Genomic DNA, 27,515 nt, shown 5'->3' with positions numbered 1-27,515 from the left:
TTCTTTGGTTTGTGTGTTTGGAAGTTTGAGTATAATGTGGCGAGGAGAGTTTCTTTCTGGGTTTTGTCTGGCTGGGGTTCTAAAGGCTTCCTGTATCTGTATTGGCACCTCTTTCCCAATTTGGGGAAAATTTTCCTCTATGATTTTGTTGAAGATGCCTACTATGCCTCTGGAGTGGAATTCTTCTCCTTCTACTATGCCCTGAATTCTTATATTGGATCTTTTCATAGTGTCCCGAATATCTTGAAATTCCCACTCATACTTTTCTATAAGTTTGTTTTTCTCTTTGTTGGACTGCATTAGGTCTGCCACCTGATCTTCTAGCTTAGATATTCTGTCCTCTCCCTCATCCATCCTACTGGTGAGATTTTCTACAGAGTTTTTTATTTCATTAACTGTGTTCTTCATTGCTAGTAATTCTGACTGGTTTTTCTTTATTATTTCTATTTCTCTATTTATGTCTTGTATTGCCTTCTTTATTTCATTAAATTGGTGTCCTGCCTCTTCTTTGATTCCTTTGATTTCCTCTTTGATTTCCTCTTTGATTTCTTCTTTGATTGTTTTCATGTGTTCTTTGACCTCTTTGAACATATTTATAATTATTCTTTTGAACTCTTTCTCAGGCATTTCCTCTAACTCTTTCTCACTGGAGGACATTTCTGATGCATTAATACTTTTAGGTAGATTTATATCGTCTTGCTTTTTAGTGTTTCTTGTGTTATAATGTATATATTTTTGCATCTTGGATTAAGTTAATGCTTGGATTTTCTAGCTAGCTGTGTATTCTTAGCTGTATCAATTGATTTGGTGTAAAATATTTTCAGGGTAGGACCTTAAGGTATTAGGTGTGGCTCTTAAGACTCTCAGAGTATCTACAAAGATGTTCTTAGGGGTTGAGTTTCCCTGCTATAGGAGTATTCAAGCAGGCTGAGTGGAATAATATACTGGTAGATTCTAAAATTTAGCTAAACACTGTACCCATTCCATCAAAAACAGCCCCGAGTATGTATGCAAGAGTAGTTATTATAATGACCAGATCCTCTATCAACAAAGAGGTTTAGATTTCTGGTCTGTTGAGGTATCCAAGTCAGCTTGTGACCAGGTGAGACCCTTCCCTGGTGCAATCCCAGTTACCTTGGGTGATTGTGGTCTCAGTCAAGTTGCTGCCTGGGTCGTCGGGTTGCTGTTCTGATTTCTGGAGCTGGGCACTTGCTTTTCCTACGGGGCAAACTGAGTCGCTGCCGCCGCCTCTGCAGCTGTTGTAGATGTCACCGCCGGAGCCCCCACCACTGCTGAAGCTGCCGTTGTCGTGTCCACCGCTGCTGCTCACCCCGAAGCCGCTGCTCTCCTGGGTCCGCTGCTGCTGGGGCCACTGGTACCGGTGCTGGAGCCGCTGAAGTTGCTGCCAAATTCTGCTCCTGCTTGGGTCCCGCCGTCAGCCCAAGTTGGCGTGGCCGGGTCCCGGGCCGCTGCTGTGTTCGCTGGAGCTGTGTTCAGGCGGCAGGGGAGGGGAGGGAGCCGCGGCTGTTCTGGTTGTATCGTGTGCTTTTACCTCGCGGTCTGCTCCTCCCTCCGTTGCTCACTGCCACTCTCCCCTCACGTTTCCCGAGTTGCGGAGAGCGCGGTGTGAGGGGAAATTCCCGCACCTGGCTTGTCCTGCGGCTCGAGCCAAGAGTCCGGCGGTTTTCTGCCGCTCCGCGGTTGCGGCGGGTAGCTGAGCCGCCCCGGGCCGCTGTTCCCGCCTGTGCAGGCTCCGGATGCTCTATAACTCTTCCACTTCTCCGCTGCCGCCTCAACTTCCTATACACCTCACTTTTTAGTAAAAGTGTGTATTTTGCTGAGTTTTTTTTGGTCTTCCCCCCCCAGGCTATTTTGGCGTGGTACCTACGCCGCCATCTTAACCGGAAGTCCAGAAATATTTTTTAAAAAGGAGGATGAACTGAAAATGTAGAAATGAGCATTTTCTGTTCTCCCTTACAGTCTTTGTAGCACTCAGCAGCTAGGTCTGATCTCGGATTCCGACCCAACCCCGGGATGACTTTCAGGGTGGGGTGGGCATCTGCGTCTGGGCTGGAGAGGGCACCGCCAAGCCCACCCGTCCCCTCAAACCCTCCAACACGTCGCAAAGTTTACTTTAAAGAGTTCAACAACAACAACAAAAAAAAAAAAACAAAATTAAAAAAAAAAAAAAAAGCCCGGCATGGTGGCACACACCTTTAATCCCAGTACTTGGGAGTCAGAGGTAGGAGGATCTCCATGAGTTCGAGGCCACCCTGAGACTACATAGTGAATTCCAGGTCAGCCTGAGCTAAAGTGAGACCCTACCTCGAAAAACAACAACAACCACAACAACAATAATAACTAAATAAATAAAGAGTTCAGAAGCCAGAGAAACCCCAGGATTATGGGTGGAGGGCTTTTTCAGAGAGCATTCTGGTCACAGGGATGGGGACTCGGAGGCCCTAGCACTGATTAGAAGGCAGCTGCAGGATCCCCAAGACCCTGAGGGTCCCTGAAACAACCTCTGTTGGGCATGTATAAAACAGACAGAAACCCTCATAGCTACAAGGCTTTTGAGCTTGGCATTTTATTTTTCAACAGGAAAATAGAAGGGAGGTGGGTCTTGGCTAAACAGCACGTGGGCAATTCTGGGGCTCCACCTCCTCCCCCAGGTGCCCGTCTATTGCTGCCTGGGCACTTCTCCTGCCTCCACTGGGTACTCATGAGTCAGTTGAATTCCTGGTCACTGGGATGTCATCTCGAATACCATCCGAGTTGGATGAGGAAGCAATCTTTCGATGAGGCAAAGTCAAAATGACCAGGCTGGCACTGCTGGTGGTCAGATGTCACTTGAACGGAGCTGGCCTCACTGGCTCTTCCCTCGGCCCTCTGAGATGACGTGCTCTGGCTGGGCACGCATGTACCACTCCACCCAGGAGCCGTCGTAGATGGGCACGTCGGGCTTGCCGCAGAGGTAAGCCCCTAGCGCAACGTGGCAGGCAGTGACACCAGAGCCACAGGTGGCCACCAGGGGCTGGGACAAGTCCACCTTTTTCTCCTGGAACAGACGGCGGACCTCCTCAGGGCTCTTCTCCAGGCCCTCTTTGGTCAAGAATTCTGTGAATGGGATGTTCATGGCACCTGGGATATGGCCGGGCTCGATGCCTACGCAGGGGGAGGGGACAAACGGAAGACCACGTTAACAGTGCCCAGGATTGGTGCTGCCCGTGGTACCGTCTGCCACCCTAGCAGAATGCCGAGCTCACCTGCATCATCCCACCTAGTCCTCCCACCAGACTGCAAGCCAGTCCCCATTGTACAGACAGCAAGACTGAGGTCAAGAAGTGCCACAAGTCATGGTACCCAGCCAAACACTGGCTGGGGTCTGAACCCAAGAACTGGGCCACAGGGAGCCCCAGGCTTCCTGACTGTGCACTCTGGGGACCTCACAGCAACACACAGGGCCTTGTTCAGCTGGGACTCAGGGTATTTACAGACCAGGAGGTAGTCTTGGGGCCAATGGGCAATTAGTCAGATAATTGCTAGTGTGTTGCATATAACAAGAAGGCTCGGGGGCGGGGGAGGGGCTGGAGGGATAGCTTAGTGGTTAAGGCATTTGTCTGCAAAGCCAAAGGACCTGGGTTCGATTTCCCCAGGACCCACGTGAGCCAGATGCAGACGGTGGCATATGCACCTGGAGCTCGTTTGTGTGGCCAAAGGCCCTGGCATGCACATTCTCTCTCTCTCTCTTTCTGCCTCTTTCTTACTCTCTCTCTCTCTCTTAAAAAAAAAAAGGCTCAAGGGCTACAGCATGAAAAACAGAAATCTTACAAGCTGAGCTGACATCACTCTACAGGGCACTGTCTGGAAGTCCTCACCAGCACTTTCTCCTCTAGCCCACCCCAAGAACTCTATGGGAAACAGAGGACCGTCCCTCCGAGCCCCAGGGAATGAGGCACAAAGACTCTCTTAGCCCAGCGAGTACTGGAAAGTGAGGATTGTCATCCAGGCCACCCCAGAACCTGGGCTGCTTCAGAGCAGGCCAGCGGGGTGGGGCGTGGGGGGGGGCTTCTCCCACTCTGGGAGTCAGCCAGTGTAGGAGTCCAGGTGGCAAGGCCCAGAGTGTCCTAAGAAAGAGGACTCCAGGGGAAAGGGACAGGTCATCACTGTCATAGGGTTGTGCAGGGGCCAGAATGCCTTCGTGGGTATGGAGGAAGACTAGGCTCTGGCCTGGCCCCAGGAGAAATCCGACTCCATTCTCTCTCTCTGTCTTTTGTGTATTTGTGTGTGTGGTATGTGTGTGTGGTGTGGTGTGTGTGTATGGTGCGTATTTGTGGTGTGGTGTGTGTGTGGTGTGTATTTGTGGTGTGGTGTGGTGTGTATTTGTGGTGCGGTGTGTGTGTGGTGTGGTGTGTGTGCATGGTGTGTGTGTGGTGTGTATTTGTGGTGCAGTGTGTGTGTGTGGTGTGGTGTGTATTTGTGGTGTGGGGTGTGTGTGTGTGGTGTGTATTTGTGGTGTGGTGTGTGTGTGGGGTGTGTATTTGTGGTGTGGGGTGTGTGTGTGGTGTGTGTGTGTGGCGTGGTGTGGGTGAACATGTGGGATACGGAGGCCACAGGAAAATCTCAGGTGCCATCCTCAAGTACACTGTCTGCCTCTTTTGTGGGACAGGGTCTCCTCGGCCTAGAGTCCACAAACTAGGCTAGAGTAGCTAGCCATTGAGTCCCAGGGATCCACTTGTCTCCACCTCCCAGTACGGGGATGACGGGCCTGCACTGGTATTTTTAGCTGGGTATTGGGGCTTGAACTCAGGTGCTCATGCTTCTGAGGCAAGCACTTTACCCATTGAGCTACCTATCTCTCCAGCCCCCCAGATTCCATGCTTAAAAGAGCACAGTCTTTGGCTGGAGCAGTAAGAGAACCCAGGGAAGACTATAGAGCTGAGTTGAGAGAAGTGTCATTTCACCCATGGTTTTGCAAACCCACTCGGCTCCTAACACACATTTTATTTCCACGTCCCCCTTTAGGGCAATGCTCTTACAACATTTTCTTTTCTTTTCCTTCTTTTTTTGGTCTTTCGAGGTAGGGTCTTACTGTAGCTGACCTGGAATTCACTATGTAGCCTCAGGGTGGCCTTGACATCTTGGTGATCCTCCTACCTCTGCCACCCAAGTACTGGGATTAAAGGCGTGTGCCACCATGCCCAGTTTCTTACCACATTTTCGTACCAGGGGCTGACATTTGCAACAAAATGAATCCTCATCAGCCCATTACTCAAATATAGGCCACTTGGACTCTAAGTCAGGGCTCCAGGGCAACCCTGCATGGGGGGACACCTCTGGGAGGGCTGCAGGACTCCCTCCGTGACACACCTGCTCCGTGTTCTCCAAGTGGCAGGAGACGGCAAAGCTGAGCTTGGCTGCAATGGCCAGTGACCGCGCTGAACAGGAGCAGGAACTGGGCTGCCTAGGAGTACCCCACCGCCCTGCCCACAGCAGCGACAAGAGCAAGCGTCAAGCCAGGGTGACGCCCATAAAACCCGTAAAGTCAGGGTTTCCTTACACCTTGACTTTACGAAGACAAGCGTGTTCTCTGCTCCCTAGCGAATGGATGGAGAAAGATCACAGAAGCGCTTGGCCAGGCCTGGGACTGTGCAGCAAGAATGACAATGACTTCGATGCAGGCTGCCCTGCCTTTATGTCTGACAGCCGGAGCACCTCGACATGCATCATTAGCTCCCAGTCTCGGGCGAGCAAGTTCCACGGAGGGAAGAGAGAGCTGCGCAGGACTGGGGCGATGGCTCAGTGGTTAAAGTACTAACCAGTGTTTGCAGTAGCAAACAAAAGGACCCTGTCTCAAACAAGGTGGAGAGTGAGTACTGACGCTCCGAGGTTGTCCTCTGGCCTTCACATGATATATATACAACACACAAACACACACACACACACGCACGCACGCACGCACGCACACACACGGGCCTTGAGCAGAGGAGCACAAGCTAATTATACCACTTCCCATCTCCCCTTAAAAAAATTTTTTTTTTGTTTATTTATTTGAGAGTGACAGACAGACAGAGAAAGAGGGGAAGAGAGAGAGAGAGAGAGAGAGAGAGAGAGAGAGAGAGAGAGAGAGAGAGAGAGGGAGAGAATGGGCACGCCAGGGCCTCCAGCCACTGCAAACGAACTCCAGATGCGTGCGCCCCCTTGTACATCTGGCTAACGTGGGTCCTGGGGAATCGAGCCTTGAACCGGGGTCCTTAGGCTTCACAGGCAAGTGCTTAACCGCTAAGCCATCTCTCCAGCCCTCCCATCTTCCTTTTTAATTTTTTTTTCAAGGTAGGGCATCACTGTAGCCTCGGGCTGAGCTGGAACTCATTCTGTAGCCCCAGGTTTGCCTCAACTCAGGATGAACCTCCCTAGTGTTGGGATTAAAGACTTGAGCCGCCACGCCCAGCTGCTTCTCATCTCTTGAGGACAGTTTCTCTGTGTGTGTAGGGGAGAGGGAGCCAGGCCCTTTAGGGATTTGCCCTTCCGACCTCACGGAGCCCCTCATGTCCCATCTTCATATTCCCACTGTACACATAGAGGGGTCAGGGTTCTGAGGGGTCACGGGGCCTTCAGAGTGTCCTATAGCCAGTACAGTCAGAGACGGGGCTCTACACATGGTACCAGTAGCCATCCTATGTTGCTGTTCCCCCCCACCCCGGGGGCTGAGGTGGGTGGCACTCTTGCCAGGCGGAACCATCAGAAGCTGCCAGGTTCAAGAATGGTTGGAGGGGCTGGAAAGACGGCTCAGTGGTTAAGGCACTTGCTTGAAAGTGTTAAGGCCCAGGGTTCCATTCCCCAGGACCCACGTAAAGCCAGGTGCACACAGTGATGCATGCAGCTGGAGTTCATTGGCAGCAGCCAGAGGCCCTGATGTTCTCTCCCTCTCCCTCCTTGCAAATAAATGAATAAACAGAATATTTTGAAGAAGAGGAAGAAGAAGAAAAGGTTGGCTAGTCAGCAATTTCCAAAGGCTGGAGACATAGTAATACTGCGCTGCAGGACTCTGTGTGACAGGAGCCCCTGAAGTCACCAAATGTCCCTGGGACCTTGGTCTGGTGTCAGGTACTGTCTGGTGGTTGTGTCCAAGCACTTTGGAAGATGTCAAAATCTGGGGATGCACAAAATCTCTTATGTACGACGGCATCCTATCTGCACGTATCTACACACACCCTTCTGTGCATTCAAATCTTCCTTCCTTCCTTCCTCTTCCTCTCCCCATCAGAGCAGCTGAGGCTGGCCTAGGATTCATTCTGTAACCTAGGCTAGCCTTGAATTTTTTTTGAGGCAAGCCAACAGACTGGCCTTTTATTTTTTTAATGGGGGGGGGGCACAGAGGGAGCCATAGAGCAAAAGCCTCTCCATTTTGCCTGGGCCTGCTCATAAGCTGACTCATTACTCAGAAAGCTGGTCCATCCAGCTTTCTGTTAGGTACGTCTGGAACGTCGGTCAGCAGACTGCTTACCGAATCTTATCTTTTGCAAAAGGCCAGTTTATGGTCAGGATGTGAAGCCTGGTGCAGTCAGGATGTTAAGCCATTGAGGCAAAATTAGATGATCACCTAATTACATCCCCTCTAGGTCTCCTGACAATTCCAAAGCCCTAAATCACATCAGCCACCTTATTCCCCCACCTTTTTCTTCCCCTATATAACCACTGTGTGAAAACTAAAGACTCAGGGGCCTTGACAAACATCTAGCATGGTCTCCTTCTTGTGTCTGTTTGCCTTTTATCATTCAGGTTAACTTCCCCTCGGGTCCTTGTTCAACTCCCCGCTGGCCGGGACAGGGGAGAGAGGGAGAGAGGGAGATAATTGGCACCTCAGGGCCTCCAGCCACTCCAGATGCACGTGCCCTCTTGTGACCACGGGCACTTTACGTCACTGTGGCTTAAGTGAGACCTGGCCTCGAATTCATGGTCCCTTCGCCTGAGCCTCCAGAGTGCTCAGGTGAAAACACAAACCAACACACCCAGTATAGGATAAGTTCAGTATGTAATACAATGTATAAACACCCTGTACATAGTTAGGGAATAGTGACAGGGGAGAAAAATGCAGGTGCTTAGTGCAGACAAAAGTTATTTTCAGATAGGGAAGGCTGGTTGTTCTCATATCCTGGGAGTTCTGAAGAGGAACCCCAACTCCCAGTAGGCCAATCTGTGTTGTAGGTAACCCCCTCCCCCACCCCGTCCCCCAAACACATTTTACACATGCCCGTATGGTTTTCTTAGAGACTTTTTGCCTGGGCTTTTGGGCAACAACCCCAGTTTGGTGACCACCTCTCATACCCCTCTCTAGAGATAGGGCTCTTTCTGGCTAAAGTCCCACTTGTCCGTCACTAGCCCCTCCCACGTGGCCAACTCAGGTGCAGCATATGTGACCAGGGCCCATGCCCCAACTTGGGGTGGGGGGGGGAGCTGCTGCCTCTCGCTATTCTGCAGTGATCACACAGTTGCTTGCAGAAAGCCATCTGGACCCTCCATCCTCGTCCTAGCTGGGCAGTGCCCAAGGACCCAGGCCAGCCCTGTCCACGCCCGTTTACCGTCTCGGGGCTCAGGCTCGAGGCCTTGGAAGCGGCCAGCCGCGCGGGCGTCCACCACCTGGAAGCGCCTGGACTTCAGGTTTTCCTTCATGTCCTCAAACGTCTTGATGAAGGACGGGTCGAGCTGCGCGCGGAACTGGGCGGGCTCGGGGTGGCTGTGGTCCGAGCTGATCGGAAGCTTCTCGCGCAACCAGTGACGGAGGCCACCGTCCAGCAGCGACACGGTGCTGTGGCCGAAGACACGGAACATCCACCAGACCCTGGGCGCCGAGTAGAGCCCCTGGTCGCTGCCGTCGTAGACCACGACGTGCGTGGCCGCGCTCACGCCCAGGCTGCCTGCGTACTGGGCGAAGCGCTCGGCGCTGGGCAGCATGTGGTCGTAGGGGGACTCGTGGTCACTGCACTGGTCGAGGTCAAAAAAGGCGGCTCCGGGCAGGTGGCGCTCCTCGAACTCCCGCCGCGCGTCGCGGCCCAGCTTGGGCAGGTACCACGAGGCGTCCAGCAGGCGCAGGGGCGGCGAGGTCCCCGGGCTGCGCAGCGCCTCCGCCACCCACTGCGCCGACACCAGCGCGCGGAAGAGCTGCGGCGCCGCCATGGTCCTGCGGGATGCTGCTGCGGCACAGGAAAGAGGTCTTAAGAGGGAAGAAGGCAGGGAGGGAAAAGGCCCGGGACCCGGCCACTCCTTGTCCTCAGCTTGCATTCTGGGGCTGTGGCTGGGCCCTGGGACCAATGAGGGTGCGGGAGGTGGAGCCCGCAGCCAGGGCAGAGTTCAGGAAAGCAAGCCAGACTTTGCGGGGGGAGGACCTGAAGCTCAGACTTTGGTCACCCAAGGCCTCCCCCCACTCTGCCAGGCCTTGGGTATGTACACAGCTCCATCTGAATTTTGGCCATTGGCACCAGGAGAGTGTAGTGTGAGCCCCTTGCTTTTTAATTTTTTCCTCCCTACAGGGCAGACAGCTAGGTAGGGCAGGAACAGGTCCAGTTAGCCCTTAAGTAAACGGGCGAAAACCGCAGCCCCTCCCTAAGATGCAGCTCAGTGGTCTTATGGACCAATCAGATCCCAGGAGGAGTTCATCGGCTCTTCCACCCAGCACTTCTATGAGGCCTGTAATAGCGCAATAGCCTGAAACCACGCCTTTGCCACACAAGAGTTAATCCTCACACCCTACAACATTTGACACAGTGGCCTTCCCAAGATCCGCAGAAAGCATGGCATTATGAGGCTTGGGGCATGGCCGGCCTCTCACGAAAGACTTTGAGGCTCAGAGCAGAGCGTTGAGTCATCCAGGTGTGGCCGTGCAAACTGGCCACCCCAGCCCTCAGGAAGCTGAGGCAAGAGGACCAGGATTCAGGATCGGCCTGGTCTACACAGTGAGTTGCAGACCAGCCTGGACTATGTAGCAAGACTTTGATTTAAAAACAAAATAACACAACGAAAAAAAAAAAAATAACAGCAGAAACCCGTGTACTAAGTGGCTTTTGTCGCTAGGCAGACTCATGCCAGACACCCAGAAATTCCTGACTGCAGCAGTTTCTAGACCAGCTCATGCAACGATGGGAATGAGGAAAGCCTGGAGTTCAATGTGAACACTGGGCTCCTACCTCAGCCAGGGGCGGGAGGGAAAGGATAGGAGGGCCTCCTTCAAGGGACGGAAACCCAATTTGACCATTGCAAAGTCCCAAGAGCTTCAACTTGACCATAAGGAGAGGGAGGTAGCAGTGAAGGGCTGCGGCTGAAGGCAATATCTACACCTAGGTATGACTGGGGAGACTAAGGTTCCCTGAACAGCCCCTTTTTAAGCCAAACAGCTCTTGTTCTTGGGGATGCTTGCTCCTCCTACCCCACAAACTCCAGTTTGTGAGTCAGAGAACCCCCAAAGTAGGTACAAATCCCACAGCACTGTGCGCGTGTGTGTATGGTGGGCATCTTCAGGTCCCTGTGTCACATTGCTTATAACCGAACTTCCAGCCTCCATCTCTGTGTGGGGGATGTGTATGTGGCGAGTTTTTGTGTGTAAGTGTTCATGTGTGTGGCGGTGCACTTGTGCGTCAGCGTGTTGAGGCCCAAGGTTGGCATCAGTTATCTTTCTGAATCACTCTTTGTAATGGACAAATTTGGGGTTCTGAGATGCTTCCTGGAATCCCAAGCCCTGAGTTCATATCTGAAAACTAACCAAAGAATTGGGCTGAAGAGATGGCTCAGCAGTTAATGCACTTGCTGAAAAGCCTAATGACCCGAGTGTGATTCCCCAGCACCCAAGTAAAGCCAGAGGGGCAAAGTGCTGCATTCATCTGGAGTTCATCTGCAGTGGCTGGAGGCCCAGGAGCACCCATTCTCTCTGTCTCTCTTCTATCTCTCTCTGCTTGCAAGTAGATAAATGAAAATATTAAAAAACACTGATGATTCCAGATTCAAGAGAATGAATTTTAAAATGCCACACTTTATTCAGATAACACAGGGAAAAGGGCTGAAGATGGGAGGGGAAGGTGCGGAGAAGGAAGATCATGGGGCTCAGGGACCCATGTACAAATATGGATCCAAGATGATTAAAAGTGAAGACAGTAATAAAAAATAAAGATGTGCCAGGGTGGGAGAGAGAGTGAGAGAGCTTACCGGGTCCCAAACCCAAGAACTTTGCTGTCACAGTTCTGGGGAGAGAGAGAAAATGGGAGCCCGTCTCACCGTGGGTCAGGGAAGATATACTTTAGACTTCATGCCAGCCCAACTGGACACACTTACCCCAGGTGGCCCAACCAATTGGCCTGGGCTTAGCGGAGAAATTCACCCATACATGGGCAGGGTTCAAGCTCAAAAGAGCTCTTAACGCTAAATTCCACGAATGAAGCAGGTGAGGCTAGCTGGGATAGGCGTGGCGAGGGTATGACGTCCTAAGGTCTCTCCCTTTAAGAGCTGTCCATCCTGGTCCTGCCTACTTAAACTAACTTCCTATAATAGAGCCTTCCATCTCCACTTTGTCCACGTTGAGACAGTCTTTAGCTGAACCCCAAGCTCACTGATTCAGCTAGACCCAGGGGTCCTCCTGTCTCCACTTCCACACTGCTAGGATTACACGTGAGTTCCCCCACACCTGAGATTTTACGTGGGGCTGGGGATCTGAACTCAGGTCCTCATGCTCATGTGGCGAGTGTTTTTCCCATTCTCCCCAGCTCTTGATTTTGATATTTGAAAACAAATTTTCTCTACATATATCCCAGGCTGTCCTGGAACTCATTATCCTCTCTCCTACCCCAGCCTCCAAAGTGCTGGGACCACAAGTATGTACCACCATGCCTGGCTTCAACCTCTACCTGTTGTCAAGACTAAATAATGATGGCCTGGAGAGATGGCTCAATGGTTAAGACGCCTGCCTGCAAAGCCTAAGGACTCAGGTTTGATACTCTAGTATCCACGTAATGCACAAGGTGGTGCAAGCATCTGGAGTTTGTTTACAGAGGCCCTGGTGCACCCATTCTCAATCTGCCTCTTTCTCTCCTAAATAATTAAATAAAATATCTTTTAAAAATAATGAACATAGAAGAGTCATCATATATACAACTGGATATATACAACTGGTTTGAACAATCAGTTATGACAATTGAATGTTGTCCCATTATTTTCTTCCAATTCCTCTCCTGGGTGGCTCTTGAATCGTCAGTAGCAAACCCAGACTCTTACTTTCAGGGGGTTGGGCTTCAGGAGTGTGATGTCACCCAGCTCCATCCTCTGTGTTTGACTGACAGTTCTCAGAAAAGACAGTGGGCTTCAGAGGCACATCTGGGAGGGCAGGTGCTGGGTGTCCCTGAGGGACAGAGAGCAATAAAGGGACCCAGTCCCTCTGTATATGATGCTCCAAGATCCTTGGAAGAGAAGGTTCTTTGGGGACAAAGGACCTCCATGACCTTCAGGACAGCCCAGGCCTTACCCACCTGTGTGGAAGCACAGGCACTCAAAAATATCTCCTGGTTGGGCATCACCTTTTAGCATCACCTCTCTCCCAGTGTTAATTTTTAAGGCTCAGAGACCTTTAAGGAAATGCTAATCAGTGTCTGAAGTTTTGCAACATGCTGTGTCAAGCATTTCAGAGTAAGACTTTTTTTTTTTTTTTTTTACTGTGAAGGTTTTCTTGTTTTGTTTTGAGGTAGGGTCTCATTCTAGTCCAGACTGATTTGGAAAGCACTCTGTAGTCCCAGGCTGGCCTTGAACTCACAGTGATCCTCCTACCTCTGCCTCCCCTGTGTTGAGATTAAAGGTGTGCACCACCACACCATTTTCTTTTTAAAGTGGTGTTAGTGGAGAGGTCCCAGAGAAAAACATTTCAGGCCATACTGCAGCCTACAGTGCTGATGTCCTGCCCATTTGCAAGAGCCATGTTAGATTTACAGAAAAGTTGCCAACTGACTTTTAAGCAGCTATTGTTAAAACTTAACCCTACATAAATTTATAATTAAATGGGTTAAGTAGTGTTTTTGTTGTGGTGGTTGTTGCTGTTTGTTTGTTTTAAAGAAAGCACTCGGCTTTGGAGGAGAGCGAGGAACACAAAAGCAGCTCCCTACACTCACTGTGGCCTTCCGATCAGAGATGAAGTCCTTCTAGACTCCACCATGTGCCTGGGCACCCGGCTCTGCCTCTTTCGGCCCAGTTTGGTGAAGTTTCTGGTTTACTCAGAGTTGTTACAGGGACTGTCGCTCACTAGGAGTAGCAAGGTAGGCCGCAACGTGCCTGAGAAATGTTACTTTCATGTCACTCCAGTGCATTCTCTGACTCTCCTGGGGTGTGGGTCAGCGGGTCTCCTCACCCTGGCCCCTCTGATGGCTTTATTTTGTCCCCTCCAGCGCTCTCTGTCTCTGGGGGCACCGAGCCACCCCCCCTCCACCCACTGCTCCCCACACAACATCCACTCAACCCCAACCTACAGGCAACCTCAAGCAACGGCGAACAGTCCCCCCCCCACCCTTAAATAAGCGAACCTAGGGGCGCCTTCACCCATAAGCTGCGCCCCCTCCTCCATTCGCACGCGGTCCCAGGCTGCCGCACCTCGACCAGCACCTTCCCTCCCCCCTGCGGAAAAGCAAGCAGGACGCGGCGGACAGCAGTTACCAGGGTCCCGGGCTCCCCGGATCTGCCACGGCGCCCCCTCCCCGCGCCCTTGAGGGTCCCCTCCTTCCGCCACCAACCTGCAGCGGGCCAAAGGGAGGAGACTCGGGCACGTCCCACCAGCCCGGCCACTCGGAGCCGCAGCCGTCCGCGCCTTCCACTCGCAGGGCTGCGGGGGACGCCCGTGCCGCGCGCTCGGGTTGTGCGCGCTGCCCCAGCATCACCCACGCCCCCAGCAGCCCCCCGACAGTGTGACAGGTATCACACGCCCCGGCACGGCCAGCTCCCAGCGCGGCGATGCATTCAAGGCGCAGAGTCTCGGCTGTCTGGGAGGGATCCACCCCTCGGGAGGTGACGCGATGGAGCCGGCCACCAGGGCACGCTCCAAACTCGGGGTTTGAAAGGGCCAGCTTCTGCAGCGGGCCCGTGCCAGCACCAGAGCGGTGATCCCGGACGAGTGAGTGCCTCGGGTCGCCTGGGATGCAGCCCAGGGGAGGGTCTTGGTGTCTCTGGCGGGGCGGGGTGCCCTGATTCGACCTGGGCATTCTAGAGGCCAAGCTGCAGGGAGAAGGGGCCGAAGGGCTGGCGAGGGCCCGGGCCAGGGTCCTGGGGATCCTGACGCACTTTCTTCGAGTGTCCCTAGCTCCTGCCCTCCTAGGAGAGGGGACTACCAAGTTCAAGATCCATCTCCTTCATCCTCACTGCCCCTTTCTGGCGGGGCTCCCAAGGCGACTGTCTTAGCTTGTGGTGGAGACAGACCCTGGCTAACAGCTCCAGCAATTGGAACAAACCCCAAACGTGTGGCCGCGCCCTTTCGCGAGGGGGGGGGGGCGGAGCGAGGCAGGGTGGGCTCCTGGCCAGTGGGAGGAGCCTAGCTGGCTTTCCATAGGGAAAGCCTAAACGTACCCCACTCCGTCCAGCCCAGCACACCCCCACCCCACGCGGTGACCAGAGCTCCGCCTCCCAGGTCCTGCCTTCCGCAATCACAGTCCTCTTCAGCCGGTCCCTCTCTTTTTTTCCTGGTTCTCACCCTCGCCAGGTGACACGCAGAGCTGACACCATGGTTCAGCAGGTGCTCTACCGGGCGCTGGTCTCCACTAAGTGGCTGGCGGAGTCCATCCGATCGGGCAGGCTGGGGCCCAATCTGCGGGTGCTGGACGCATCCTGGTACTCACCCGGGACCCGCCAGGCGCGCAGGGAGTACCAAGAGCGCCACGTGCCTGGAGCGTCTTTCTTTGACATAGAGGAGTGTCGGGACACCGCTTCACCCTACGAGATGATGCTGCCCAGCGAGGCCCACTTCGGGGACTACGTGGGCCGCCTGGGCATCAGCAACAACACACACGTGGTGGTGTACGACGGGGACGACTTGGGCAGCTTCTATGCCCCCCGAGTCTGGTGGATGTTCCGGGTATTTGGCCATCGCACGGTGTCGGTGCTCAATGGTGGTTTCCGGAACTGGCTGAAGGAGGGTCATCCGGTGACAGCTGAGCCTTCACGTCCAGAGCCAGCGGTTTTCAAAGCCACGCTGGACCGCTCCCTGCTCAAGACCTATGAGCAGGTTCTGGAGAACCTGGAGTCTAAACGGTTCCAGCTGGTGGACTCACGGGCCCAAGGGCGCTACCTGGGTACCGAGCCAGAGCCGGACGCAGTAGGTAGGTGTCCCTGCGGAGCCACGGGAGGATTGCCCAGTGGGAGAATGAGGAATAAGGGTGGCTGGGTCCCACAGGCTTCCCATCTGTAAACTGGGAGGGTATGGCCAACCCTGAGGCTTTTTTTTATTAACTTAATTTTTTTAGTTAAGAGAGCGAGAAAGAGGGAGAGAGAGAGAGTGGGCGTGTCAGGGCCTTCAGCCACTGCAAACGAACTTCAGCTGCATGCCCCCCTTGTACATCTGGCTGACGTGGTCCCTGGGAATCAAACCTGGGTCCTTTGGCTTTGCAGGCAAACGCCTTAACCACTAAGCCATTTCTCCAGCCCAACCCCGAGGCTTTTGTAGTTCTGATGCGTGAGGACCTCTGTATACATCCCCAGAGACACACATATGCTCACAAGTGGCCCGGCATCAGCAGACCACTGACCTGAGCGTCCATGTCCAGCTCCACACACCAGCCCTCCTGCAAGCCCACTGGTGTGCCGAAGAGTGTCCTGCCCATGAGCTGGCACCTGCATGGCTCCATGGAAGCCTCCTAAAGGCATGCCCAGTCTCTCTGGGCCCCACAAACCCTGTTGACACCAACAGGGCCCTTTGCCTGGTTTTCCTGGGCCGTAGGCTGGAGTTTGCCAGAGGCAGCCTGGGTGATCACTTCTCTAAGCCCCTTCAGCGTGCCCGTGGAGTTGTTAACAGTGGCTCCCAGTTCATGCCAGGCGCTTGGCACTGCATTCCCTGCAATGGGCTATTGAATGATAGGATGAAATACCTCACTGCACATGGAGGGGTTGAGATGCCACACTGTTAAAGCTACTTGCTTGGTTAATCAACAGAGTCGGGATTTAAGCCCAGCTCTAAATGGATGTACCCCACTCCCTCCCCCTCTCCTCTCCCAGTGCTAAGGCAGAGAGATGGCTCTTGGGTCTCCTCCTCTGTGTGTATGTGGGGGTGGGGAGGAGGAGTCTTCATTGCTTGGGGACTAGAAAACACCTCAGGAGAGGAGACGCGACATTCTAGAAGCTCCTGGCCCCAGAGAGCTCCCAAGCTGTCCCTTTTTTCTAGGCGCTGGACTGGCGGCATCACGCTGTTCTGCTCTCCGTCAGGGGCCCTGTCCCGTGGAGCTGACTCCCATGCAACGTTTTGCTTAACTTGTTGCAAAATGTCTTCCTTTCTGTTCACAGAGTTACTGTTTGCACAGTCTCAGAACTGGGGGCCTGAGTGTTCAGCACACAGTTCAGGGCCCAATCAAGGCCACACATTAGTCGCCAGCAGCCCTGGGAGCCTTACTCGGCTCTGCTCTCCTCTGCCTTGCTCTTTCCATGCCCTTACTGTCCTGGCCTGACTTGCTTAGGAAGATCTGGAGGGGACAATTTATGTTCCTTTTGCACCTTCCAGAGTCTTCTGGTCTGAAATGCCTCTAGCTCCTCCTCACCATGGCCCAGGCTCCGTTTCTTCTTAGAATTCACTTTGTGCCAAGGACAGGGACAGTGGGGCTGGTTCTATCAGTCTGCTAGGAAGTAAACTGAGAAGTGAGTGACGCTAAAGACCCATGTTACAGATGAAGAAAACTGAGGCTCGGAGAGGAGGCAGGCTGCTGCTGGCAAGGCCCCCTGAGAGCTCAGATTCTAAAGTCCTATGATATGACTATTCCCACCTCCTCCAGTCCCCCTGGAGTGTCATTCCAGCACAGCCACTCCCTGGTGGAGGGCCTTCAATCCAATCACTTGGCCTTGAGCTCCCTGCTATAAAAAAAAAAACAGAGGTGGTGCAGCCACACCCACCCCTGCACACAGCTGTTATGTGCCCTGCTAAGGGGCTTTGAAGAGGGGTAAGGACTGAGCCAGGTCCAAGGGCAGCTGGAAAGATGGGATGGGCCACCCTCAACCCCCCATTCTGTACGGGGATTTGCTGGCCATCAGCCAAGGTCACGATCCACAGTGGGTTCAGAGAGGCTCCCGTGGGTTCAATAGTCCAGTTATAAGACATAGATTGTGGGAGACCTTGGGACAGACAGACCCTGACCTCAAGCATTCCTGGAAAGCGTGAACCTGGCAGAACTTGTAAGCATGGCCTCTTCCTGCTCACTGGAGACGAGCAACTCTTGACCCACTGGCCTTCACGCTGTCCCCTCAAAGGTCCCGTGATCTTTCTGGAAACGATGTGGGTAGAAGTCAGACAGACCTGAATGTATATATAGGTGAGTCATCTACGTGCAGCAGCAGAGGCACCCCTTCACCCTTGCACCGTGCTCCAAAGAGAGAGAGAGCCTCCTTCGCCTTGCAGGAACAGGTGGAGGAGGACAGGGACAGTCCCTACCCAGTCCACACTGTTCTCTTCTCCTGTGACGGAGGGCGTTGACCCCTGTGGAGCGCTTTGATTGTAGGTTTTCTGATACATAGTCTTCTAGAACCTTCAGTGGCCTGCCAGGGGAGGAAAGCAGGGGGTGGCTGGCCCCACTTTAGCAGGTGTGGCAGACATCAAAGTGAAGTTTTGCCAAGGTCACTGCTGATTGTGGGGTGAACTGTTTGCAAACACGGGGACTGGGGGAGGGGAGAGGTCACTGCTCCACCTGGTCGATTGATGGCAGCAAGAAGCTCCTCTGCCTGGCATTGCCCCAGCCTTGTGAGGATTGAGGTAGATAGCCTGTTTTAATTTTTTTTCAGTTTTTTAAGTTTTTAATTTTTACTTGTTTATTTGAGAGTGAGAGAGAGACAGAATGGGCACGCCAGGGCTTCCAGCCACTGCAAATGAGCTCCAGATGTGTGTGCCCCCTTGTGTATCTGGCTTACATGCGTCCTGGGGAATCGAACTGGGGTCCTTTAGCTTTGCAATCAAATGCCTTAACCACTAAAACCATCTTCTCCAGCCCTGTTTTATTATTATTTTTTTAAATTTGCTTTTGTTTTTTGAGGTAGGGTCTCACTCTAGGCCAGGCTGACCTGGAATTCACTATGGAGTCTCAGGGTGGCCTCGAACTCACAGCGATCCTCCTACCTCTGCCTCCCCAGTGCTGGGATTAAAGGCGTGCACCACTGCAGCCGGCTAGATACGGTTTTTGAGAGAACCCACTGTCAGAGTTCCAGCTACCAGAGGTTGCCAGAATGGTGACCTGTTCACTGTGGGGAGAGGACACCCGGAGCCTATGGTGATAGACTGGGGGGAGACAAGAGGCCCCGCTTCTGGCCTGAGCCTCTGCCCTTCCATTGGCAGTATTCCAGCATGTTCTGGCCCAAGCCCATGGGGTTGTTTGGCCTCTCCCAGCACTGGTTGTGGGCTCTGCTCATTTAAAGTCCTCAGACGGGCTCTGAGTCCTGCTGGAAGATGTGACTGCTGTCACCTCCTCATCCTGGAGTTTCCAGGACCAACCACTTCCATCTTTGTTCAGAAGGACAATAAGACTTTGAGGCCGGCGTTTTTGGGGGGGGGGGCGGTGGCAAGGGAAGAAACAAAACAGCGCTCAAAGGCTCCCATGTAAATTCACGTGCGCTCTGTCCACCACCTGTGAGAAACCACTGGAACTTGGGGAAGCTGAAGTCCACAGACCAACTTGCTCCTCCCTGGCGGCAGCTTCCATGTCACAGCGGGAGGATGTCACCGTCCTTCACAAGCTGGAACAGGTGACGTGGGAAGGACCTCTTAGAGTTCTGGTGATTCTAGAGCCTTCTTTGGAGCCTGGGGTGAGGGGTCCTGCACGATGCTGGCTTGACCAAGTGCCAGCTATGATGCACCTGGGGTCATGGTGGGCTTTTAGCTGCAGCAGAGGAGACTGGGACCCAGGAGGGCCGGGTCTGCATGGCCGCCATCTGCTCCTGTGCGAGTGGGATGTCTGGTCCCATCAGCCTGGTCTTTTCCCTTCTCCTCTTCCCCGCCCCTCCCCCAGCCCCGCCCCATGGTCCAGGTTTAATGAGATGGTGGGACTTTTGGAGAGAGCCGAGCATGGAGATGGAGGCAGGCCTGGGCTGGGTCTGCTCCAAGTGCTGTCTGCCAGGTGCAGTTGGCAAGAGGAAGGAAGGACCTGGCGGCACATGCCGGTTCTGAGGAGGTCTTGGTCCTCTGGGTGCCACCAGTTGGCCACAGCCCATCTCCATTGATCATTTTTTTTTCTTGGTTTTTAAAAAAATTATTTATTTATTTATTTGAGAGCGACAGACACAGACAGAAAGACAGATAGAGGGAGAGAGAGAGAATGGGCGCGCCAGGGCTTCCAGCCTCTGCAAACGAACTCCAGATGCGTGCGCCCCCTTGTGCATCTGGCTAACATGGGACCTGGGGAACCGAGCCTCGAACCGGGGTTCTTAGGCTTCACAGGCAAACGCTTAACCGCTAAGCCATCTCTCCAGGCCTTTTTCTTGTTTTTTTGAGATAGGGTTTCACTTTAGCCCAGGCTGACCTGGAATTCACTATGGAGTCTCAGGGTGGCCTTGAACTCATAGAGATCCTCCTACCTCTACCTCCCAAGTGCTGGGATTATAAAGGCGTGCACCACCACGCCCAGCTTCCATTGATCATTTTTAAAAAATTATTTTATTTATTTGAGAGTGAGAAAGCCCTGGAGACATTATTTTCTACTTGCAGAACTCTGTGCTCGTAGTCCTGGCTGGTGGCAGCCTCTGAGCTCGCTAGTCCCTACCCCCATGCCTCCATTAACTCTTGCTCACTACTGCTACGCAGGACTGGGTTCCGGTCACATCCGTGGTGCGCTCAACATGCCCTTTATGGACTTCCTGACAAAGGACGGCTTCGAGAAGAGTCCCGAGGAGCTCCGTGCCATGTTTCAGGCCAAGAAGGTGGACCTCTCCCAACCCCTCATTGCCACATGCCGCAAGGGTGTCACCGCTTGCCACATCGCCCTGGCTGCCTACCTCTGTGGCAAGCCTGATGTGGCCATCTATGACGGCTCTTGGTCAGAGTGGTTTCGTCGGGCGCCTCCCGAGACCCTCGTGTCCCAGGGGAAGGGCGGGAAGGCTTGACCTGCCACTAGGTTCCAGTTGAGTGAGACTGGAGTGACCTGCAATGGTGTCAGACCTCTTAGGCAAAAGAGATTGACCAGAGTTTGGAATTCCAGGGAGGGATCATCCTCCACAAACATGGAATAAAGTGCCTTTTTTTTTTTTTGAGTACTGTGTCTGCCTGCTTCAGCCACATTCCACCCTTGCTCCCTACATCCATCCACTGCAGACTTTCCAGACTCCGCCCAGGAGGGAGCCTTCCTTTGTCACCTCCAGCCAGGGAGAACACCTCTGTGTCACTCAGTCTGCCCTGTCCAAAGCCTTTAGTTGCTGTCTCCTGTCAGGCGTGCCCTAGAGTATGCTGGGAACTATCTGAGAGCAAGGGGTACCAGGAAGCTAGAGAGATGAAGCCAGGGCTAGCCTTGCTCTCTGGGAGGGGTGCGTGCGTGCGTGCGTGCGTGCGTGCGTGCGTGCGTGTGTGTGTGTACCTAACCTTCTAAAGGGCTCCCAAAGGTGTTAAGCCTTCGGGGCTGTTGACAAAAGGGAGTTGGGCCTGGCATGGGGGCCCACTTTAATCCCAGCACTCAGGAGGCAGAGGTAGGAATTCCAGGCCACCTTGAGACTACATAGGGAATTTCAGGTCAGCCTGGGCCAGAGTGAGACCCTACCTCGGAAAAAAAAAAAAAAATGGAGTTGGTCTTAGTCTTGACGCCTTCCTGACTCAGATAGACCCCCTGGGGATGACAGAGAGTGGGCTGGAGCAGCAGCTGGGCCCGGGAGGGCTGGCAGTGGCGTATGCAAGCCAGCGTGGGTGAAGGTTGCCTGGGGAGGCAAATGCCTGGTCATTGCGGCTGGATGTTGAGTTTCCTAGAATGAGCTCTGGAAACCCTCCTTTGGGGCCTCCAGGTGCTGTTCAGACTCCCTGGGTTAAGATAGGTTCTCCGAGGCCCGGGGACCAGGTCTGCTAGGGAGGAGGCACCACTGAGCCCGGCACTGGGACAGAGGAGCTCAGGGGCTGCTTGGGAGGTATTCCGGGGCTGCATGCTGAGGCCTTGGGTCTGCAGAGCCTGGCCTCTGCTCCCCATCCTGTGACAGCTTCCCATCTCCCTGCACCTAGATGCACCTAGAACAGCCTTGGGGACTGAGAGGAGTCTAGCTCCCTCTCTGATGCTGTCCACAATGCACATGCCATGAGTGTGGCAGGGTTCAAACAGGCTTCCCTCCATCTCATGTGGGTCTGTAGCCTGCGGGGGTGGAGGGCAGATAAGACCCAAGAACAAAGACTGCCCCGGGGTCATGCACTAGTGGAAGGAAGGGGGAGTGAGGGATGAGGAGTGTGGGCGGCTGAGTAGGTGTCTCTTAAGCAGGGTGGTTTGAGAAGTAAGGGGGAGGCGGGGAAGCGGGCTCTGAAGACACGTGGGGAAATGAGGTGCCAGCTGGGGGAGACATCTGTGTGCGAAGGGCCTGAGGCCACCGCACAGCGGAGGCCACGGATGCATGGACCGAGGGAAGGGGACCCATCAGGTATGGCTTTGCAAATAAAGAGGAGGACTTCAGCGGCCATTCTGGTGGCCGTGGGATGCTCCCGGAAGGTTTTGATCCCAGGCGTGATGTGATCTGGCAGAGGTTCGGCCAGTGCCTACATGGGAATGTGGCCTGTAGGATGCAATGTGGATCCTGTCATGTCTGCCTTTCTCTCCTGTGGGATCCTTTCCCTCAGAGTGAGGGGAGCTCACGGTTCCTGTAGTGTACTTTTAGCAACAAAGCAGGACAGTTGGTGAGAAACCACTCCCACGAGTGTATGAGACAAAGCCAGCCTTCCTTCCTTCCTTCCTTCCTTCCTTCCTTCCTTCCTTCCTCCTTTCCTCCCTCCCTTCCTTCCCTATTTCCTCCCTTCTTTCTTCTCTCCCTTCCTCCCTCCCTCCCTCCTTCTTTTGTTCTCATATATATATATATACATGAGTAAGAGAGAGATAAAGTGAGAATAGGTGTGCCAGGGTCTTTAGCCTCTGCAAAAGAACTCCAGATGCGTGTGCCACCTTGTGCACTTAGCTTATGTGGGTCCTGGGGAATTGAATCCTGGTCCTTTGGCTTTGCAGGCAAATGCCTTAACTGCTAAGCCATCCTTCCAGCCCCTTCCTTTCCTTTTTCTCTTACCTTTCTTTTTTTTCCTTGCCTTAATTTTTTTTTTTTTTTTTGCGTGCTCATGTGCATGGTGTGCAAGTGTGTGGGTGCATGGGTGCGTACAGACGTGTGGAGGCCAGAGGTTGATGTCCAGCGTCTTCCTCAGTCTCTGTCTCACAGAGACAGCGTCTCTCACTGAATGTGGAGCATTGCCGATTCAGCTAGACTAGCTGGCCAGTGAGTCCTGTTTCCCCAGCACTGGGATTACAGGCTTGTGCCCCCATGCCAAGCTTTATTTTTTTTTATTAAGATTTTTATTTATTTATTTATTAGAAGGGGGTGAGAGAGAGAGAGAGAGAATGGGCACACCAGGGCCAACAGCCACTGCAAGCGAACTCCAGACACATGCGCCACCATGTGCATCTGCCTTATGTGGGACCTGGACAATCAAGCCTGGGTCGTTAGGCTTCGCAGGCAAGTGCCTTAATTGCTAAGCCATCTCTCCAGCCCCTGTGCCAAGCTTTTATGTGAGTGTGGGAGAGCCAAACACAGGTCCTCATGTTTGAGTGGTAAACACTTTACCTACTGAGCCATCTCCCCGGCCCCTGGTGTTTCATTTCTTTGCTGGCTTTAATGAAGTAAGTGGCGTGTGGGGATATTCCACTTCTCTGTTGCAGTCAGGTTGGCATTGCTGGTAGAAATCACCCGACGAAGAGCAGCTTGTGGGACAAAGAGGTTTATTTTGGCTTATAGGCTCGAGGGGGAAATCTCCATGATGGCAAGGAAAACGATGGCATGAGCAGAGAGTGGACATCACCCTCTGGCCAACATATGTGGACAACAGGGACAGGCTTTCTGAGACCCCCACAGCAGATGCCAGGTGGCCATGCTCAGACCCACACTCCCCACAAAAATAACCGTGATGGTACATGCGCATTAAGCTGCGAAGCCTCCTGGAAGAAAGGATTCTGACGTTGAGCAGATTGGTGGTGCACACTGGTAATCCCAGCACACAGGAGGCCGAGGCAGGGTCAGCACACCCAGCCATCTCCCGGGCCCCTAGCGTTTCATTTATTTGCTGGCTTTGAGACAGGATCATCATGAATCCGGGGCTGTTTTTGAGACAAAGACTCAGCCCAAGCCCCTATCTCTAACAACCAAGAGGAGTAGAATTGCTCCTCTAGAAAAACGGAAGGCCCAGGGACCCCCAAGTTCAACCTAGTGTTCTCTGCCTCCTGGGGAGACCCTGCGAGGCTGGGTATATGGGAGGCGTGCCTCTACCCCCAGCCCAGTGACAGAATTGGCCCTGCCACCAATGGCTTCTGCCTTCTCTTCACCGTGTAAAGTTGCTTAATTTTGTTGACGTCACTGGTGACCCTCAAGGGGAAGGACCCTTACTGTCACCCTTGTGCTTTACTTTTGCTGTCTGATTCCTGCACACTCGTCTCTGACAGCGAGGGGCCCTGCCGTAGACTACTTGTCTGTTTTCAAATACCTTCATGCCTTCCTCAGTCTACTGTTCTCTTCTACGTGGTTAAGCTCCCCTTTAAGATTCAGCTCAAAGGGCCACTCTGTGAGCTCTGCCCAATTTTCCCTAGAGAGATTTGGCCTACTAATTTTATTTTTTTTTTAATTTTTTGGTTTATTTTTATCTATTTATTTGAGAGCAACAGACAGAGAAAGAAAGAGGCAGAGAGAGAGAGAGAGAGAGAGAGAAAATGGGTACGCCAGGGCCTCCAGCCACTGCAAATGAACTCCAGATGCATGTGCCCCCTGTGCATCTGGCTAACGTGGGTCCTGGGGAATCGAGCCTCGAACCAGAGTCCTTAGGCTTCACAGGCAAGTGCTTAACCACTAAGCCATCTCTCCAGCCCTGGCCTACTAATTTTCTTGTTCTCCCAAGAATTCCCTTTGCACTGGGTAGCATTTGAGCCTTTCCAAGCCTGGCTCATAGTCAGGCCTCAGTGGCTGCTTAGTGGACATTTCTGAGTGACTGGCATGAAAGTCCCTGCCCTCTCGGGCTTGGCTCTCTTCTGGCCTCTCTCCTCCCGGGGGTAAGCCTATCAACCCTGTGAGGTAACAGAGCCCTGGGTATAGCGTTGCCGAGGCAACTCCAATCAAGGGCTGGCAAGACTGCACCCCGGCAACCAGCCAGTGGGCCTCCGGGGTACTATCGCCGCTGAGGTCGGTACCCTCCAGTGTGGTTCACGTGCTTTGAAGGTATGAAAGGCTCTGACGAGGAGAGGCAGAGAGACCTGTGAGGTGGGCCGGGACTCTGCTAGGACTTGGGGTTTCACCTTTCTTCTCCCCACCAAGAACTGCTTGTGTGAGGGTGCAGGCAGAGGCCGAATCCACCTTCCTGCCCTCTTTGGTCAACATCTCTCAGGACCTTCCTCTTCAGGTTAGCGACTGGCACTGAGCTCATATCCCTTGTCAGCCAGAGTAGGTGGCTCTGGCTGGCAGTGCCTTTTTTGAGGGGGGGTTGATGAGAAGCTTTGGGTTGGGACATACTTCAGGTGTGGTTGGGGAGGATGGTAGTCAGACCAAACAACAGAAGACTAACTTGAAAGAGTTAACTTGAACTCTACCCTGCTTCAAGATGAACACAGGACCCCATGCACATTAGGAACACACTTTCCCATTAAGCCCCCCCCCCCCAACTTCATCTTCTAGCCCTTCCTTTTGCTCTGACCCAGGTTCCTTCATGATGACAGAGGAGTGAGTTCATAGCAGCTCTGGGCACCTCAGTAAGTCCCCATGAAGACACACCAACCCTGCTGGCTGTGGACGGGCTGGGCATATGAGCTGTAGCAGTCAGCTCTCACTGCATAACAAGTGGCCCCAACATTTAGTTTGAGATGGTGCTTTGGACTGCACCATGGGCCTGGAATACAGGTGTGGGTTTTGCTGGGTCCGTGTCGGCGCCTCTCCCAGGCTGCAGTCTCCGTGTACACTGCAGCTTCTGCCTCGATGAGCCTGTCACCAGGTCACTCACATGGCCAGAGCCAGCTCAGTTCTCATGATTTCCTACCTGGCCACTGGCCCTGATCTGAGCCAAGGAGACAAGAAAAGCAGGAGAGAGCCTGTGACCAAGAGGGGAGCCAGTCCTTCATGGTGTAGAGGCAACACCCTCACTTTTGCCATATTCTATGGGTTCAAAACAGATCTCTAGGTCCCACCTGCCCACCCTGGGGTCCTTGACGCTTCAGCTGCCTGTGAGTGTCTCCTGGTCCCCAGTAACACATGTCCCTCTGACATGAGTGCACATATGTCCCCTCTGGAGACCCCTGGCATCTCACCTGCAGGCAGGTGATGAGAAGGCATGGAATGAGGCACAGGTGTGTGGGGGGCTCTCCAGCTGCCCCTGGAGGGTACCTTTCCCCCACCCCCGGATCTGCATGAAGCCATGCACCTGCCAGGAAGCGGCAGGCCCAGGAGGGTGCTGTGGGCATTTCTGTTCAGAAGTGGGGGTGGCAGAGGTGCACGGTGTCACGGGTGGTCCTGAGCCTTACCACGTAAAACTGGGCGGTCCTTGTATCATTGTCAACATTGAAGATGACTCCCTGCCACCCCCGTTGCTGGGAACTCACGCTGAGCACTTTCAATTTTAGTTCTTGACAATTTCATACATGTATGTAGTGCATTTTGACCATACTCACTGTTGCAGTCTGGTTTGCATTGCTGGTAGAAATCACCCAACCAAGAGCAGCTTGTGGGAAAAAGAGGTTTATTTTGGCTTACAGGCTCGAGGGGAAGCTCCACGATGGCAGGGGAAAACGATGGCATGAGCAGAGGGTGGACATCACCCCCTGGCCAACATAAGGTGGACCACAGCAACAGGAGGGTGTGCCAAACACTGGCACGGGGAAACTGGCTATAAAGCTCATAAGCCCGCCCCCAACAATACACTCCCTCCAGGAGGCATTAATTCCTAAATCTCCATCAACTGGGAACCTAGCATTCAGAACACCTAAGTTTATGGGGGACACCTGATCAAACCACCACACTCACCCTATTACGTTGTCTTGTTCCCCTCCTATTGAGCTTTCTAACTAGTCTCATTTTTACCTTGATGTCTTCTTTCTTTCTTTCTTTCTTTCTTTCTTTCTTTCTTTCTTTCTTTCTTTCTTTCTTTCTTTTTCTTTCATTTTTTAGAGAGAATTGGCATGCCAGGGCCTCAGCCACTGAAATCAAACTCCAGACACTTGAGCCATCTAGTGGGCATGTGTGACCTTGTGCTTGCCTCACCTTTGTGCGTTTGGCTTATGTGGGATATGGAGAGATAGAACATGGGTCCGTAGGCTTCGCAGGCAAGTGCCTTAACTGCTAAACCATCTCTCCAGCCCCTGATGACATTTGTTTTTTTCCTGCCACATACCTCAGACTCCATCCAGGCATACCTGTCACTTGGTCCCGAGCCCACTTCCAACATTCACGTTTGTTTGTTGCAGTGACATGTCACTCTTGGTATCAAATGTGTATTTATTATCAATTGCTGCTCAACAAATGATCACAAGACTTAGCAGCTTAAACCTCAGTGCTTTCAAAAGTTCTACCTGGGGGGCTGAGGAGATGGTTAAGGCGCTTGCCTGCGAAGCCTAAGGACCCAGGTTTGATTCCCCAAGTACCCACATAACCCAGATGCATAAAGTAGTACATGCATCTGGAGTTCCTTTGCAGTGGCTGGAGGCCCTGGAGTCTCTCTCTCTCTCTCTCTCTCTTTCTCTCTGCCTCTCTCTCTCTCAAATAAGTAAACAAATAAAAATATGTTAAAAACAACAATAAAAGTTCCTTTTGGGGTCTCAATATTTCTACTGCTACTGAGTCTAGGTGTAGAAATTGCTTTATGGAGACACCCCAGCTTGAAAGAGAGAAGTTCAAGGGAGAAACAAGGTGGGTTTTACTGAGGGACCTGGAAGATGTCAGATATCAATGCCTGAAGGGAAACGGGAGAAGCTGACACTGAGTCCAGGGCAGGGGCCCAGGAACCTGAGCCGCACGCTGGCAACGGGCAGCCTTTCTCAGGATGACATTATGTCGAGGGCAGGATGTTCCAGTTCAGCAGTTTTCTGGCCCCTTCTCAGAATCAGCTCATGAAAACAAGTCATACTGCA

General features: G+C 53.0%; 2 protein-coding genes across 2 annotated transcripts; one reads left to right on the top strand and one right to left on the bottom strand.

Annotated features, from left to right (window-relative positions):
* Positions 1-2,563: 2,563 nt before the first annotated feature.
* Positions 2,564-13,779, bottom strand: Mpst (mercaptopyruvate sulfurtransferase). Its single transcript, XM_004650277.2, has 3 exons — positions 13,758-13,779; positions 8,583-9,191; positions 2,564-3,165 (listed from the first exon to the last, which is right to left on the bottom strand). The coding sequence occupies exons 2-3, from the start codon at positions 9,175-9,177 to the stop codon at positions 2,867-2,869; spliced, it is 894 nt and encodes a 297-aa protein (XP_004650334.2). The 5' UTR covers positions 9,178-9,191; positions 13,758-13,779; the 3' UTR covers positions 2,564-2,866.
* A 212-nt stretch (positions 13,780-13,991) lies between these two features.
* Positions 13,992-20,445, top strand: Tst (thiosulfate sulfurtransferase). The gene is made up of 3 exons (XM_004650276.2): positions 13,992-14,134; positions 14,717-15,332; positions 20,000-20,445. Exons 2-3 carry the CDS (start codon positions 14,738-14,740, stop codon positions 20,296-20,298), a joined length of 894 nt encoding a protein of 297 aa, XP_004650333.1. The 5' UTR covers positions 13,992-14,134; positions 14,717-14,737; the 3' UTR covers positions 20,299-20,445.
* The last annotated feature ends 7,070 nt before the right edge of the window (positions 20,446-27,515 follow it).

This window comes from Jaculus jaculus, chromosome 6 (genome assembly GCF_020740685.1).
Source record: "Jaculus jaculus isolate mJacJac1 chromosome 6, mJacJac1.mat.Y.cur, whole genome shotgun sequence".
NCBI lineage: Eukaryota > Metazoa > Chordata > Mammalia > Rodentia > Dipodidae > Jaculus > Jaculus jaculus.
This window is presented reverse-complemented; position numbering and strand designations above follow the sequence as displayed.